The sequence below is a fragment of the Zosterops lateralis genome (genome assembly GCF_965231275.1).
Source record: "Zosterops lateralis genome assembly, chromosome: Z".
Lineage (NCBI taxonomy): Eukaryota > Metazoa > Chordata > Aves > Passeriformes > Zosteropidae > Zosterops > Zosterops lateralis.
In genome coordinates this window covers 74,045,034-74,057,611 of record NC_139800.1, presented here as the reverse complement: position 1 = coordinate 74,057,611, position 12,578 = coordinate 74,045,034, and the positions used below count along the sequence as shown (strand labels likewise).

General features: G+C 41.6%; 1 protein-coding gene across 1 annotated transcript; it reads left to right on the top strand.

Annotated features, from left to right (window-relative positions):
* Positions 1-824: 824 nt before the first annotated feature.
* LOC310922647 (ketosamine-3-kinase-like) lies at positions 825-9,265 on the top strand (the record flags this gene model as incomplete). The annotated part of the gene is made up of 6 exons (XM_083883350.1): positions 825-965; positions 3,743-3,894; positions 5,257-5,348; positions 5,826-5,908; positions 6,229-6,351; positions 7,049-9,265. The coding sequence occupies 6 exons, from the start codon at positions 825-827 to the stop codon at positions 7,385-7,387; spliced, it is 930 nt and encodes a 309-aa protein (XP_083739476.1). The 3' UTR covers positions 7,388-9,265.
* Between the last annotated feature and the right edge of the window lie 3,313 nt (positions 9,266-12,578).

Below are 12,578 nucleotides of genomic sequence, written 5' to 3'. Positions count from 1 at the left end.
TGAGCATCTTTGCTGGACACAGAGAATTGTAAGATAAGAACTAATAAACAACGTGAGAAACCAGAAAACCAAGACCTTGAGAATCCACATCATTCTCGTGCTGCACCGAGCTCAGCACAGAACACAGACACAGAGTCAGACAGCAGACCCTAAATCCTTCAGAGGTCAAGAGGGAAAATCACTCCCTTCGTGCCCACACGAACCACCAGCCTTGGAATCTCGGGTGAGAAACAACCAGATTAAACCCGAGAATAACTACTTCTGCTGTTGCCTATTACAATATTTGAAGCTGAGTTTTTCTTGGTCTTTTCTTCAGGGCTTTATAATAAAATTATCAGTGGATCCTGTAGAGGCGGTGCAGATTTTAAGAAAAGTATTGTAGGACGATGCTCTCAGGCACATGGGACAGCGGGGATGTCCTGTGCAGGGCCACGAGTTGGACTTGATGGCCCTCGCGGGTCCCTTCGAACTCAACATATTTTATAATTGGTTCGGTGATTAAGAGAATAAAACTGAACATACGGGAGAACTGGCAGAGGAGGACCGGAGAGAATCTTTTGACTGCAGCGCCCGGGTGCCTCGGGCGCCCTTTGCCCTCCCGGTCCCGCCTGTTCTCGGCCCATCCCTCCCCTCCCTTTGCTCTCTCCGTCCTGCAAGTTCTCGGTTCTTCCCTCCCTCCCTTTGCCCGCCCCGTCCCGCCTGTTCTCGGCTCTTCCCTCCCTCCCTTTGCCCGCCCCGTCCCGCCTGTTCTCGGCTCTTCCCTCCCTCCCTTTGCCCGCCCCATCCCGCCCCATCCCTCCCCTCCCGTCCCCGCCGCCGCCGCCATGGAGGACGCGCTGAAGGCGGCGCTGGGCACGGCGGAGCTGCGGCCGACCGGGCACTCGGGGGGCGGCTGCATCAGCCAGGGCCGGAGCTACGACACGGACCTCGGCCGGGTGTTCGTCAAGAGCAACTCTCGGTCGGAGGTGAGGCGGGGATCGGGGGTGCCGCGGCGGGAAGGCGCATTCTGGGCCCGGGGTGGCAGCGGGAGCGGGGCAGGGACTGTCCCTGTGCTGGCACTGCTGGGGGACCACCTCCAGGGCTGTGTCCAGTGCTGGGCCCCTCCTGACAAGGAATTGAGGGGCTGGGGCGTGTCCAGAGAAGGGAACGGAGCTGGGGAAGGGTCTGGAGCCCCAGGAGGGGCTGAGGGAGCTGGGAAAGGGGCTCAGCCTGGAGAAAAGGAGGCTCAGCACAACCTTCTGGCTCTGCACAACTCCCTGACAGGAGGGGACAGCCGGGGGGGTCGGGCTCTGCTCCCAGGGAACAGGGACAGGAGGAGAGGGAACGGCATGGAACTGTGCAAAGGGGAGGGTCAGGTTGGACATCAGCAGGAATTCCTTCCTGGAAAAGGTTGTTAAGCACTGGAAGGGGCTGCCCAGGTGGATGGTGGAGTCCCCATCCCTGGAGGTACCCAAAGAACGCCTGCACGTGGCACTCAGTGCTGTGCTGTGGGTGACAAGGTGCAGACGGGTCAAAGGTTGGACACAGAGCTCAGGTCTGTGAAGTCTTTTCCAGCCTGACCGATTCTCTGTTGGGATGATGTGGTATCAGTGCTGTTGGTCCAGGACATTCAGTACTATGATGTGCTGTTGTCATTTACAGAGGGCAGCAGTGGTGTAAGGGTATCTGCAAGTGCTGGGACAGTGGCTAATGCAATCCAGTAGGTTTAAAATTGTCTGCTGAGGGGGTGTGTGCCTTCCATGCTTTTAACTAAAACTTAATTCCCTGCACACAAGAAAGCTTTTCTCAGTATGTGATATTTTTTCACAATTGTTAAAGCTTTTTTTGCTTTGTTCTTTTAATATCTGGAACCTACTGTCGAAGGTAGACACCTGCATTTGGTAGAAATAAGTATAATGCAACTTACTTCTTCAGCATCCTTTGCAAAAACAGAGATCAGGTGGAATTTACTTTAAAGATATTCTGTACTTGTGTTTATCACATAAATAGATTCAGTGACAGAACAGGAGTCAAAACTTGAATTTGCCCTTCACAGCAGGCAAATGTGTTTCAGAGTATGCATGCCACTATATCTTCCAAATTTGTCAACAATTTCTGATCAAGCTGGGGAGCTGAATGGGGGTGGGAACATGAGATAATACGGGAAGGTTATCCTGCCTTACAGAAGAGAGTTTGAATTGGTGTAGCCCTTCCTTAGGCCTTTGCTAATTCTGTATTTAGCCATACAACCCAACTAACTGCAAAATCAGGCTTAGGGGGAAAAAAAAAAGATCTGGATAGATTTTCTATTCAGCATTTTCATTTTGTATGCTTTTGCCTGTGTGTGGATGCTGAGCGCTGATGAAAGCAAACTTGGTTGAAGTGGTGTAAATGCTGTGCTGTGTGATGCTGTGCATCAGCAATTCTCTCTTTGAGCAGCTGGCTTTAGCCAAGTGTGATGCTTTAGACAGAGACACAGAATTTCCTGATTTCCTGTGGACACAGCTGTCTCAGCCTTGGTAACTCAGCAGTTCTTCACTCTTGAGGCAAAAGGACAGCCAGAGATGTCTCCTAGAGATGGTCAGAGGGATGGAGCACCATGAGGAAAGGCTGGGAGAGCTGGGACTGTTCAGCCTGCAGAGGAAAAGCCTCTGTAGAGACATAATTCCACCTTCCAGCGCCTGAAGGGAGCCCATAGGAAGGATGGAGAGAGACTTTTTACAAGGACCTGGAGTGATAGAGAAAGGGGGGATTGCTTCAAACTGGCAGAGAGTAGGTTTAGGTCAGATATTATGAAGAAATTCCTGACTCTGAGAGTGGTGAGGCCTTGGCACAGGGTGCCCAGAGAAGCTGTGGCTGCCCCTGGATCCCTGGAAGTGCCCAAGGCCAGGCTGGACACTGGGGCTTGGAGCAGCCTGGGATAGTGGAAGGTGTCCCTGCCTTGGCAGGGAGTGGGACAAGGTGGTGTTTATGGATGTCTTAAGGTCCCTTTCAGCATAAACCATTCTGTGATTGCCTCTAGGCTTTGGGATTTTTAGTTGATGTGTACTGCAAATTGCCCTGTGACTGTGTTGCATGGATCATTACTAAAAGGTTAGCATTCTATTTTATTCATTCTGCTTCCCGGCTTTTGCTTTTACCAGATATGTTAGATTTCCCTTCTGCAACCCCTGCCTGAGGCTTGTAGAGAAGCATTTCTTCATGTGATGAGTGTCTCCGATATCAGAGGAGGAACTCGGGAGAGTAGATTTTCCTTGGTGTGGGTCACAGGTGCAGAAATAGGTCCCAAATTCAGAATGTCTTCCAAGCAAATGCAGATGGTGATGGCTTGGGTTGTGCAAATGTGATAAAAGGCATTTTGCTGCTACAGTTGATTCCCACCCACACCCTTCCCCCACGCAATAAAAGAAAACACCATGGAAAACCATTCTGGTGAAAGAACTAGAACACAAGTCTGATGGTACACTGCTGAAGGTGCTCATACTTTATCTCTAAGCAGTTTGCACTCCTTCAGTTGCAAACAGACTTTGGAAATTATAGAGAATTCTAGAACCTAAGTAGTTTTCACTCATTCATTTTATGAAGTGAAATTACTGTAAGTGGAAAACTACTATCAAGTCTGATGGTGTGGTTCTGTCTGTATCTTGTGTGTGAATAAACATTTCCTCCAACCTTTCTAGGTAGGCTTTACAAAATCAGTTGATTTTCATTTACCTATGACTGATGCTTGCAGACACTAACACTTTCCCTTAATATCTGGCAGGCCAGAAGAATGTTTGAGGGAGAAATGGCAAGTCTGGAAGCCATCTGGAAAACACAGACGGTAAAAGTGCCTAAACCCATCAAAGTTATAGACCTGCCTGGAGGCACTACTGCATTTGTGATGGAACACTTGGAAATGGGGGGCTTAAACAGGTAAAACAGTGTTATCTTTGTCTCCTTTAACCAGAAATTTTGGCTGTTATGATAGTTATCACTTGTTTTCATAGGGAAAACTTGTTTAATTTTTTTTCTAAAGTGAGTCAAGACAGTATGAGAAATCACACAGCAGAGAGCTGTATAAAGTACTTCACAATGCATCACCTAGCAAATTGGTCATACATCCCAAAATGAGTCTGAGTTTTGGTTAGTTTTGGGTTTGTTTGCTTAGGTAATGAGTGATTTTTACAGTAAGGTTTCTTTTCACAGAAAGGAAAATGACCAGCCTGATCACCTGTTTTGTGTACTTGCCCTCTATAAAAGAACCAGTACTTTATTGCTTGGCATGATTGTGCAGAGGCACTTCCCCAAATCAATTAATGTTGTTTTCAGTATTTTCAGCTCTTACCTTCATTTTGATAGTTTCAAACTTTTGACCCTTCTCTGTGACGAGCATGTAATATGATGAATTATCTGTCTGATTCTGTTAGAGAGATGATCACGACCTATTTCTCATCTCTCTCTCAGAACTTCTGCAGCCAGTTTAAAGTCTTGTCCCTCATCCTGTTTGTTGGTAGAGTTTCTAATTCATGAAGAGCCCTAGGTGAGTCACAAGAGAAAGGGCAGAGATGTTGCTGTTTGGGGCTCAAAAATGGTACCTTTGGCATGCAGATTTCCTGTGTTAACAGGGACAAATTGAAGAAATAACTTTGCCTTAAGCGACAGTGCCTTGAGAACAGGGAAAGTTGAGAAAGGTCAAAGACAGGAAAAAGAACATAATTTTGATAACATGGGAGGCAACTGGTTGTAATATCTGTTTGTAATTAATACAAGTCTCTTTTGAACCATGTAGAGGATGAGGTTTTATTACAAAAAGATAATAAGCTAAGCCCCTGTGATTCCCTCATCATCTAGCCATATTAGAGAAAAGCAGCTGGAAGCTGCAATAGAAAAAAAAGGATTAGCCTTGTTTGCTTCTGTTTCCCAAGTTTACCAGAATTTTTTTAAAAAAGGTGTATCATGTTGTGCATACTTTCTTACACATATCTTACTGAAAGTCCTTACAGAAGTGATACCACACAGAAATTAGAATTGATAGTTCCTCATTGTTAGCGAATTTATGTTTGCTGCTCACTTTCACTTTCAGTACTGGTGTCAGAAACAGCCAAGCAAGTACAATTTGTGTTAATCTGCAGTCTTGATAGGAAGACAAGGTGTTTATAACTAGAATACACTGAAAAATTATTTTGTTACAGGCGCTTTTACTTACTTGATAAATCTATTGAAGTAACTCCTGGAAAATCAAGATGTGGTTCTGTTTATTTGTCAGTGGTACTCAGATTACTTTTTGTTTCTTAGACATTCAGCACTGCTTGGAACTCAGCTGGCTGATCTTCACCTCCATAACCAGAAACTTGGAGAGAAGCTGAAGAAAGAAGGGAGCACAGTTGGTACAGTACACAGCTGTTTGCAAATTTAACCCAGTTGATAATAATCAGCAAAGCAGTTAAAATGACTTTTGCTATTTCAGGACAAGTTAATCTTCCCCTGAAGATAGCACAAGAACAGGTTTGGATGAAACAGACCCAGACAGGGATTCTTTTTGCTGTTGTTTGCTCTGTTTGGGTCTGTGTAAGCAAAACACGTTTTCAGTTTTGGACCCTTGGGAGCCCAAACCACAGTTTCTGCAAGTATGTGGCATCAAAGGAGATACAGAATCTCAAAATACAATTTTAAAGAGTAGAGTGTAGCTGCTTTACATCGAACTTTAAGTTTAAAAAACAACCACATTGTAACCATAAAAAGAGCATTAAAGTGCAATTTTTTTTATTTCCAGTAGAAGCAGCATTGCATAGTTTTAAAGGTTCATTTGTGTCATGGATGCTTAGTATTTTGTGATTGTTGAATTTTTGTCTTTGGTTTGAAAGGTAAAGGACAAGGGCAAACGGAAGTCCAGTTTGTGGATCAGTTTGGTTTTCATACAGTTACCTGCTGTGGTTATCTTCCACAGGTAGGTTTTACTTAATCAGACTGATAGAATCTTAAATTTATCTTGTTTTCCCTTCAGTGACACAGAGGGTCAAAATTATAATAATGGAAATAAATGAATTTGGACATTGATAGCTCTTGATTTTCTTGGACTTTAATCACTGAGAGAAGGCTATTCCCTTAATTTAATGTTTTAAGCTAATATTCAATTAAATGGTAGGACTTACTGTCCTGGATGGTACCAGCACAAAGGCTATGTGATCCTCAAAAGGCTTATTTGAAAAAGAAGAAAATCTGCCTCTTGTGTGCTGTATAACTGACATCTGCAGTCCTGTTCTTCAGGTGAATGACTGGCAGAATGACTGGGTGACCTTCTTTGCCAGACAAAGGATCCAGCCCCAGATGGATATGATCGAAAAGAATTCAGGTGACAGAGAAGCAAGAGAACTTTGGGCACAGCTTCAGGTAGGAGCAATTCCCTCAATTCTCATTATTGAAAGAGTTGGGTATACTTAAATTTTATTTTCTCAAACCAAAGTTCCAGTTTGTTGGTTTGCACCAGGTTCTGTTGGTAAGAGACTCCAGATTTTAGGAATTAAAATGCCTTTATTCTAAGGTATAATGACATTTGCCACATCACCCTATGTTAACATTCCAGAGTGAATTACAAAGTGCCAGATACCACTTTGCCTTACTGCTGGGGAAATACTGGACAGAGTTCATATTCTCATGTCCCCTGTAATACGTTCATGATGAGAAATGTACACAAGCAGTTCTGTCCTGCACGTTGCGTGTTCTTTCACTGTTTGCACCTCACTAAGTGACTGCACTGTTGGCTCTTTGGGTCCTATTTTTTGGAAATTTGGTGAGACATCCTTGAGCTTTCCAATTATGAAGTGTTGGTGATTGTTGTTACTAACCCTGGTCAATATCTGAGTTTCGAGGTTTTTATTTTCTTGCTAAAAAAGATTTAGATGACTTTTTCTGCTCTTGCTTTTTATGAAAAATAAGAGTCTTCTGGATGTACTCAGCATCTCTGTTGACCAGGTCGTATGGTGTTTCAAATGTAGGGTTTTAAGATGCTTCAAGGATGAAGATATACCTCTACATTTTAAAGTGAATGATTGTGTAATTTACAATATCTTGCTTCTCTCCCCTGCAGCTGAAGATACCCAGTTTGTTCTGTGATGTGGAAATCGTTCCTTCTCTCCTGCACGGAGATCTCTGGGGAGGAAATGTAGCTGAGGATGATTCTGGTCCAATTATCTTTGATCCAGCTTCTTTCTACGGCCATTCAGAGTACGAGCTTGCAATAGCCGGGATGTTTGGTGGCTTCAGCAGTTCTTTTTATTCGGCTTATCATGGTAAAATTCCCAAAGCTGCAGGGTTTGAGAAACGCCTGAAGCTTTATCAGCTGTTCCACTACATGAACCACTGGAACCATTTTGGTTCAGGGTACAGAGGGTCTTCTTTAAACATTATGAGAAATCTTGTAAAATAACTTACTGCTTAAGCCAAATACTTCCCATATTGTTTGGAGAGTCCTGTACTTGGTGGTGCAGCTGCAGGAGTAGTAATGCTAAAAACACCTGTGAGACCCTTGACCTTGTTAAAGACCTAGAACCAGTGACTCCTGCTGAATACCAAGTGTAAAATAGTCATCCCTTTTTGGGTTGGGGATAACTCCATGAGGGAAAAATCTAAGGAAGGAATTTATTCATGTGCACAGTGAATAGAGGTCTCAGTGTCCAGAAAGCACGTGAGACTGTGCAGGGTAGTACAAATAAGCACCAAGGAGATAACTAAAAGAAGTTGCTTGCTGCATTTTGCTGTGTCTTCCTCTCTCAGCTCTTCATGTCCAGTTGTATACATGAGAGCAATGTTAACATTGAAAGTCAGAGCTTTAAAGTCAACAGGAAAATTATGTAACAGGAACTGTTAGAAGGGATTTGGACTTGCTATTAATTTTCACAGAATCAGAGTGGGTGAGGTGGAGGGGGATCACAGAATGTCATCTAGTCCAACCTCCCTGGCTAAGCAGATTACTCAGGGTTGGGTCCAGAGGCTTTTAAAGACCTCCGGGGTTTTGCTGATTGATTCCATTGGTTGGTGCCTCCTGGAATGCTTATAGGCTGTTCTGTGCTTTCTGGTCAGTGGACTTTTATCCACAGCAATTTTACTTCCACCAGAATTAGTTCCCTTTCTGTTTTGTGTTCTGCTTTTGTCTAGTAATGTGCATTCTTAGAGAACCTTCTAGGTAAGACACTTTTCACGTACACACCTTGTGGAGGTGTATTCTCTAATGAAATAAAACCTGCGCATGCTTCACATGTATGACTAAAGTCACTCAAAATCCACCTGATCATGAAATTACATCAGCTGGAACTTTGTGTTTTGCACACCTCAAAGAAAACAATTAAAATGTAACTTAAAAGGGGAAGGAGGTCAGGGAAAACCCCTTCTGGGATTGTTCCTAAACTGTAACCCTCTGCTTCTCCATAGGAATGCCTGTCAGGTAATTTTATTCCAAGGGGATACTGCTGCTTGTGCTTTCTGATACCAGTGAATTTATCAAGCTTTTTCTGGCACAAAGATCAGTAAACAATAATATTTATGTCACTGGGACCATGAATATGCCCAGTGTCAAGGCTGCACTATTTGTACATCTGTGCTTGTGAGAGTTCTAATGAAGAGTTAAGAGTGCTGCACTGTTCCCTCTAAAATATTGTCTGTGAAGGTCTCCCAGGCACTCAGACTAAGGAAGGGAAGATGTGGACCCTCTGGGCTCACTACATCTCTGGATAATCTGGAAAGCAAGGGAGCCTTCCGTTCCTAAACCCTCACATGACAGTCCCCACTAAATGCATGCTGCATCTGTTGTGGTAGGAGACATGAAACTGAAGGAAGTTAACATGTAACTCACAGAGCAGAACTTCATCGGTGTCAGAAGTGCTTGATGATAGTTCCACAGATTGGCTTTTGCCTGCAAGGAAATAATATTGAAATTATATTCTTTTTGATGTAGGCTGATGGTGGTGCTTCTGTGCAAGCCTGCCAGGTAGGTGAGAGAGATGCACGATTCTAACATGCACCTTGAGTGTTGGGGAATGACTTAACTGAAACTGCTTTGCACCTGATATTGATAGATTACTGAGGGTTTTTTAGTTGCTAGTTTGGCAGTTACTTACACAAATTGAAGAAGATTGATACTTGCTACAACTTTCCTTAATTCTGCTACTTTTCTCACTGGCTGACTTTTGCTGCAAAAAAATCTGCTTGGTAGAGTAAGTTTTACTTATACCTTGTTGCCTGAATAAAAGCTTTCCCAGTTGATTATTGTTGTCACTGTTACTGAAATAAAACCTTACATCTTGGTTTATCCTTGGGGAATTACTTGCTCTGACCTGTTAAAGATCCTTAGTTTTTAGATAAATTATGATCATCATGTTTCTGGGAATGTGCACAGTCAGGGATTGGTTTGGAACAGTGTGTCACTGAAGAAAATTTACATGTTCATTAGAGTGCAAGTCAAGATGTTAATTTTCATAAAATACATAAATACTCTTCATTATTAGCAGGGGAAAAATGAATATGAAAGTGGATTTTCTGTCAGTTTTAGTTGTGAGATAACTGATAAACAGCAAGTTATCAGAGATGACCTTTTCCTAAAAGAACTGAATCAAAATATTTTTGTGATTGAAGAAAAGTTGTGTTTATGCAAGTTATGCGGATAGGAACAATTGTGTTTAGAGTTTTACTGTAAGGATATTAGGCTTAATTTTTCAAAGTTGTTTTTTGGTGTTAGTAAGATCAGAGGGGGTGTAGAGAGGCAAACAAATGAGCTGGAATCTCTACTGTACCATGGATCCCTTGGCTCTGAGCCTTTCTCAGGCTGCAGCTCCCTGAAAAACTGCCTGGAGGTACAAATGTTCCTCTCCAGTGACTGGTTTTCCTCCTGCTTTTTGTCTTCAGTGATGTTCCAAAATAGATCTGGTGATTAAAACTGCTGCTGGGCTCTTCTAGCAGAAGTCAGAGCAGGTGGGAAGTGCTACAGAATTAGAATGTGACAAAAAGCTTTAGGGAGAAAAATGTATTTCTGGTAACTAAGCCACACCACAATCACAACAGCTTTATTATTTTTTCTTTGTAAATATTCAGTTACTTTTAATTTGTTTTTATTTGAGGTTTTGTTTGATTGCGGGCTTGTTTTGTTTCTCCTGTAACAATTAAACAGAAAAACGAATTAGGGTTGCTTTTATTATGCAGATATAAAGCTCTCCATTGCTTGTCATTATTTTGTTGCCAAACTACTTTATTCCTTCCCCCATGTGCTCCACTGCAACCCAGTATGATTCTTTCCTTTCAGCAGCTGGAGAGCCATCTAACCAAGAATGTTATCTTTATAGAGACATTAGTAAAACAAGTACTATAGAATCTGGGTTATTACAGCATGCTTTAAAGGCTCAAAACTTTTTACTTGAGAATGCCACTGCAGTTTGCAAGTATATTATATGAGTTGATCATGTTTTTAAATTCAGCATAATTGCAAAAATGTGTTTTAAATTTTTTTCTTCTTTGCCTCTTAAGAGCAATCCTCTGCACAGCAAACACACTACGATTCATTTACAACTAAATAGTGTTGAAAATTATTTTCCTGATCTTCATCACTACCACTGATACAATGTAAATTACAGTCAAGTGTTCTGACTAGAAACGCAAAACACAATCTCCCAGCCAAAATCACAGGAACGAGAATGAGGCTTACTGGTTTCCAGAAAAACACCTGGTTTGCATAGAAGTTTTCGCTCCTTTATATAAAAGGTAAATTAGCCTAATCCGTTCAGTTCTATACATTTGTCATGTTCCACGGGAGCTTTAATTATTCCCAGAAACTGGCTGCATCCAAGCTTGACATAATGTTGTGCAGATTTTCTCCATGTTGTTAAATGTTAATATTTCCCTCCCCTTTTTGCAGTCATTGCTTCTGAGCAGACCTTTGCTGCTTGGTCAGTTGTTGCTTTATCTTCTGTTTCACCAGCTCCTGCAAACAACTCAGAACTTTTTGAAATGATTTAGCGCTAAGTACAAATGGGCAGTACTTTTTCAGGACCAACATTAACATTCATGACGTTCACCTTAACTGTGAAAACGATGAAAAGAATTGTTTTCCTTGTAAGAAAATTTAAAAAAGGGAGATTCTCTGCTCTGGACAAGGTCTGCATGGAGTGCTGTGTTTGTGTTCATTGCTACACCCTCAGGACTCAGAGCACCTAGAGAGGTTATCTGTGCTATTGACTTTTGATAGTCTAATAAACAGCATTTTAAATCCTACTTTCTAGTTCAAGTGTGTTTCTTACAGGGATGACAAAGGACCAGCAGCTCTTGATGCAAAACACACTCTTTCCTCAAAAATTGTAAAAGCTTGTAATATGTTAGAAAATTTCAGGTCCAGCAGTAATTCTTTGGTTTGTGCATATTTTTTTGTTAGCACCCTGTTTTTTCTACAGTTAAGATTACAAAAATATGAAAATAATGGAAAACAACTCCTTAACATGACAAGGAGTGGCTAAGACGGGCAGTCATCTATTTCATCATGGAGTCATACCTTGCTGGAAACATGCTAGAATAAATTTTGCAAGTCTTTGACATGTAATCTAACTCATGAATCTAAATTTATCAATATCTGTTGCTGGTCTTTCCACCATCACAATTTAAATGTGAGAAAATACTGAGGAATGCTTCAGAGTAAGCAGGTTTACACTGTTACTTAAATTGTTGACCATTCCCCTTGTTTCCTCTGAGTTACAAGAAAAAAGATTTATACAAGTACAGAAGGATGCTTTACTTCATTTGAAATAGCTGATTTTACAAAATTCATGATGCTTTTTCTGCTACAGTCTGCTAGTTATGACTGTACCTAGTGCCACTACTGCCATTGTTTATAGTGACAAAGTCTGCAAGGATTTGTTTTTGTGATTAATTTAATTATCTTTTTATGTTTTAATATATTTTCTCCACTGACAGAAAGAAAGTTGCAACAAGATAAATGTTTGCAGCACTGTCAGCTCTAAGCAGCCAAGTGGCTCTCACAGTAATTCCATTATTTTGCATTTTTAGTTCTGTAATTATTTTCCCATGTTACAAGTAATAACCTGTTATGCATATCTTTACTTTAGCTGTAACAGTCAAAAGTTAAAGGTTCAGCAGTGGGCAGAAAGATCATTTTACTCAGCCTAAAAGCATGTAACTGGAAGCATTGTGCAAGATAAATAAGTGAAGAACAAAGTTTTGTATGTGGATGAATTGCTTGAAAACTCTTCTTCTGAGTGATCTTATATTTCTTTTAGTACAGAAAATTAGATACATACATTCCATTTAAATATTGTTGTGTATTTAAAATACTTTAAAAAAAATGAATCTAAACATGAGTGAGTAAAGCATCCAACTATTCCATGAGTATTGGAGCCACACCTTGTGTAAAACAAGTCTGCTTCACAGAATAACACTGTGAATGTGTCAGATCTACCATGTACTGTGCAGCCTGGGGATGAAGAAAAGTGTGTTAAGTTCTGCTGAAAATGTCCTGATTTATATAATGCAGAAAGACAAGTTCAAATTGCCAAAGGGATCACCACTGAAGGTGAGTTCATAGAAATCTCCAAGAGTACAGGTGAGAAAGGCCAAATGAAACC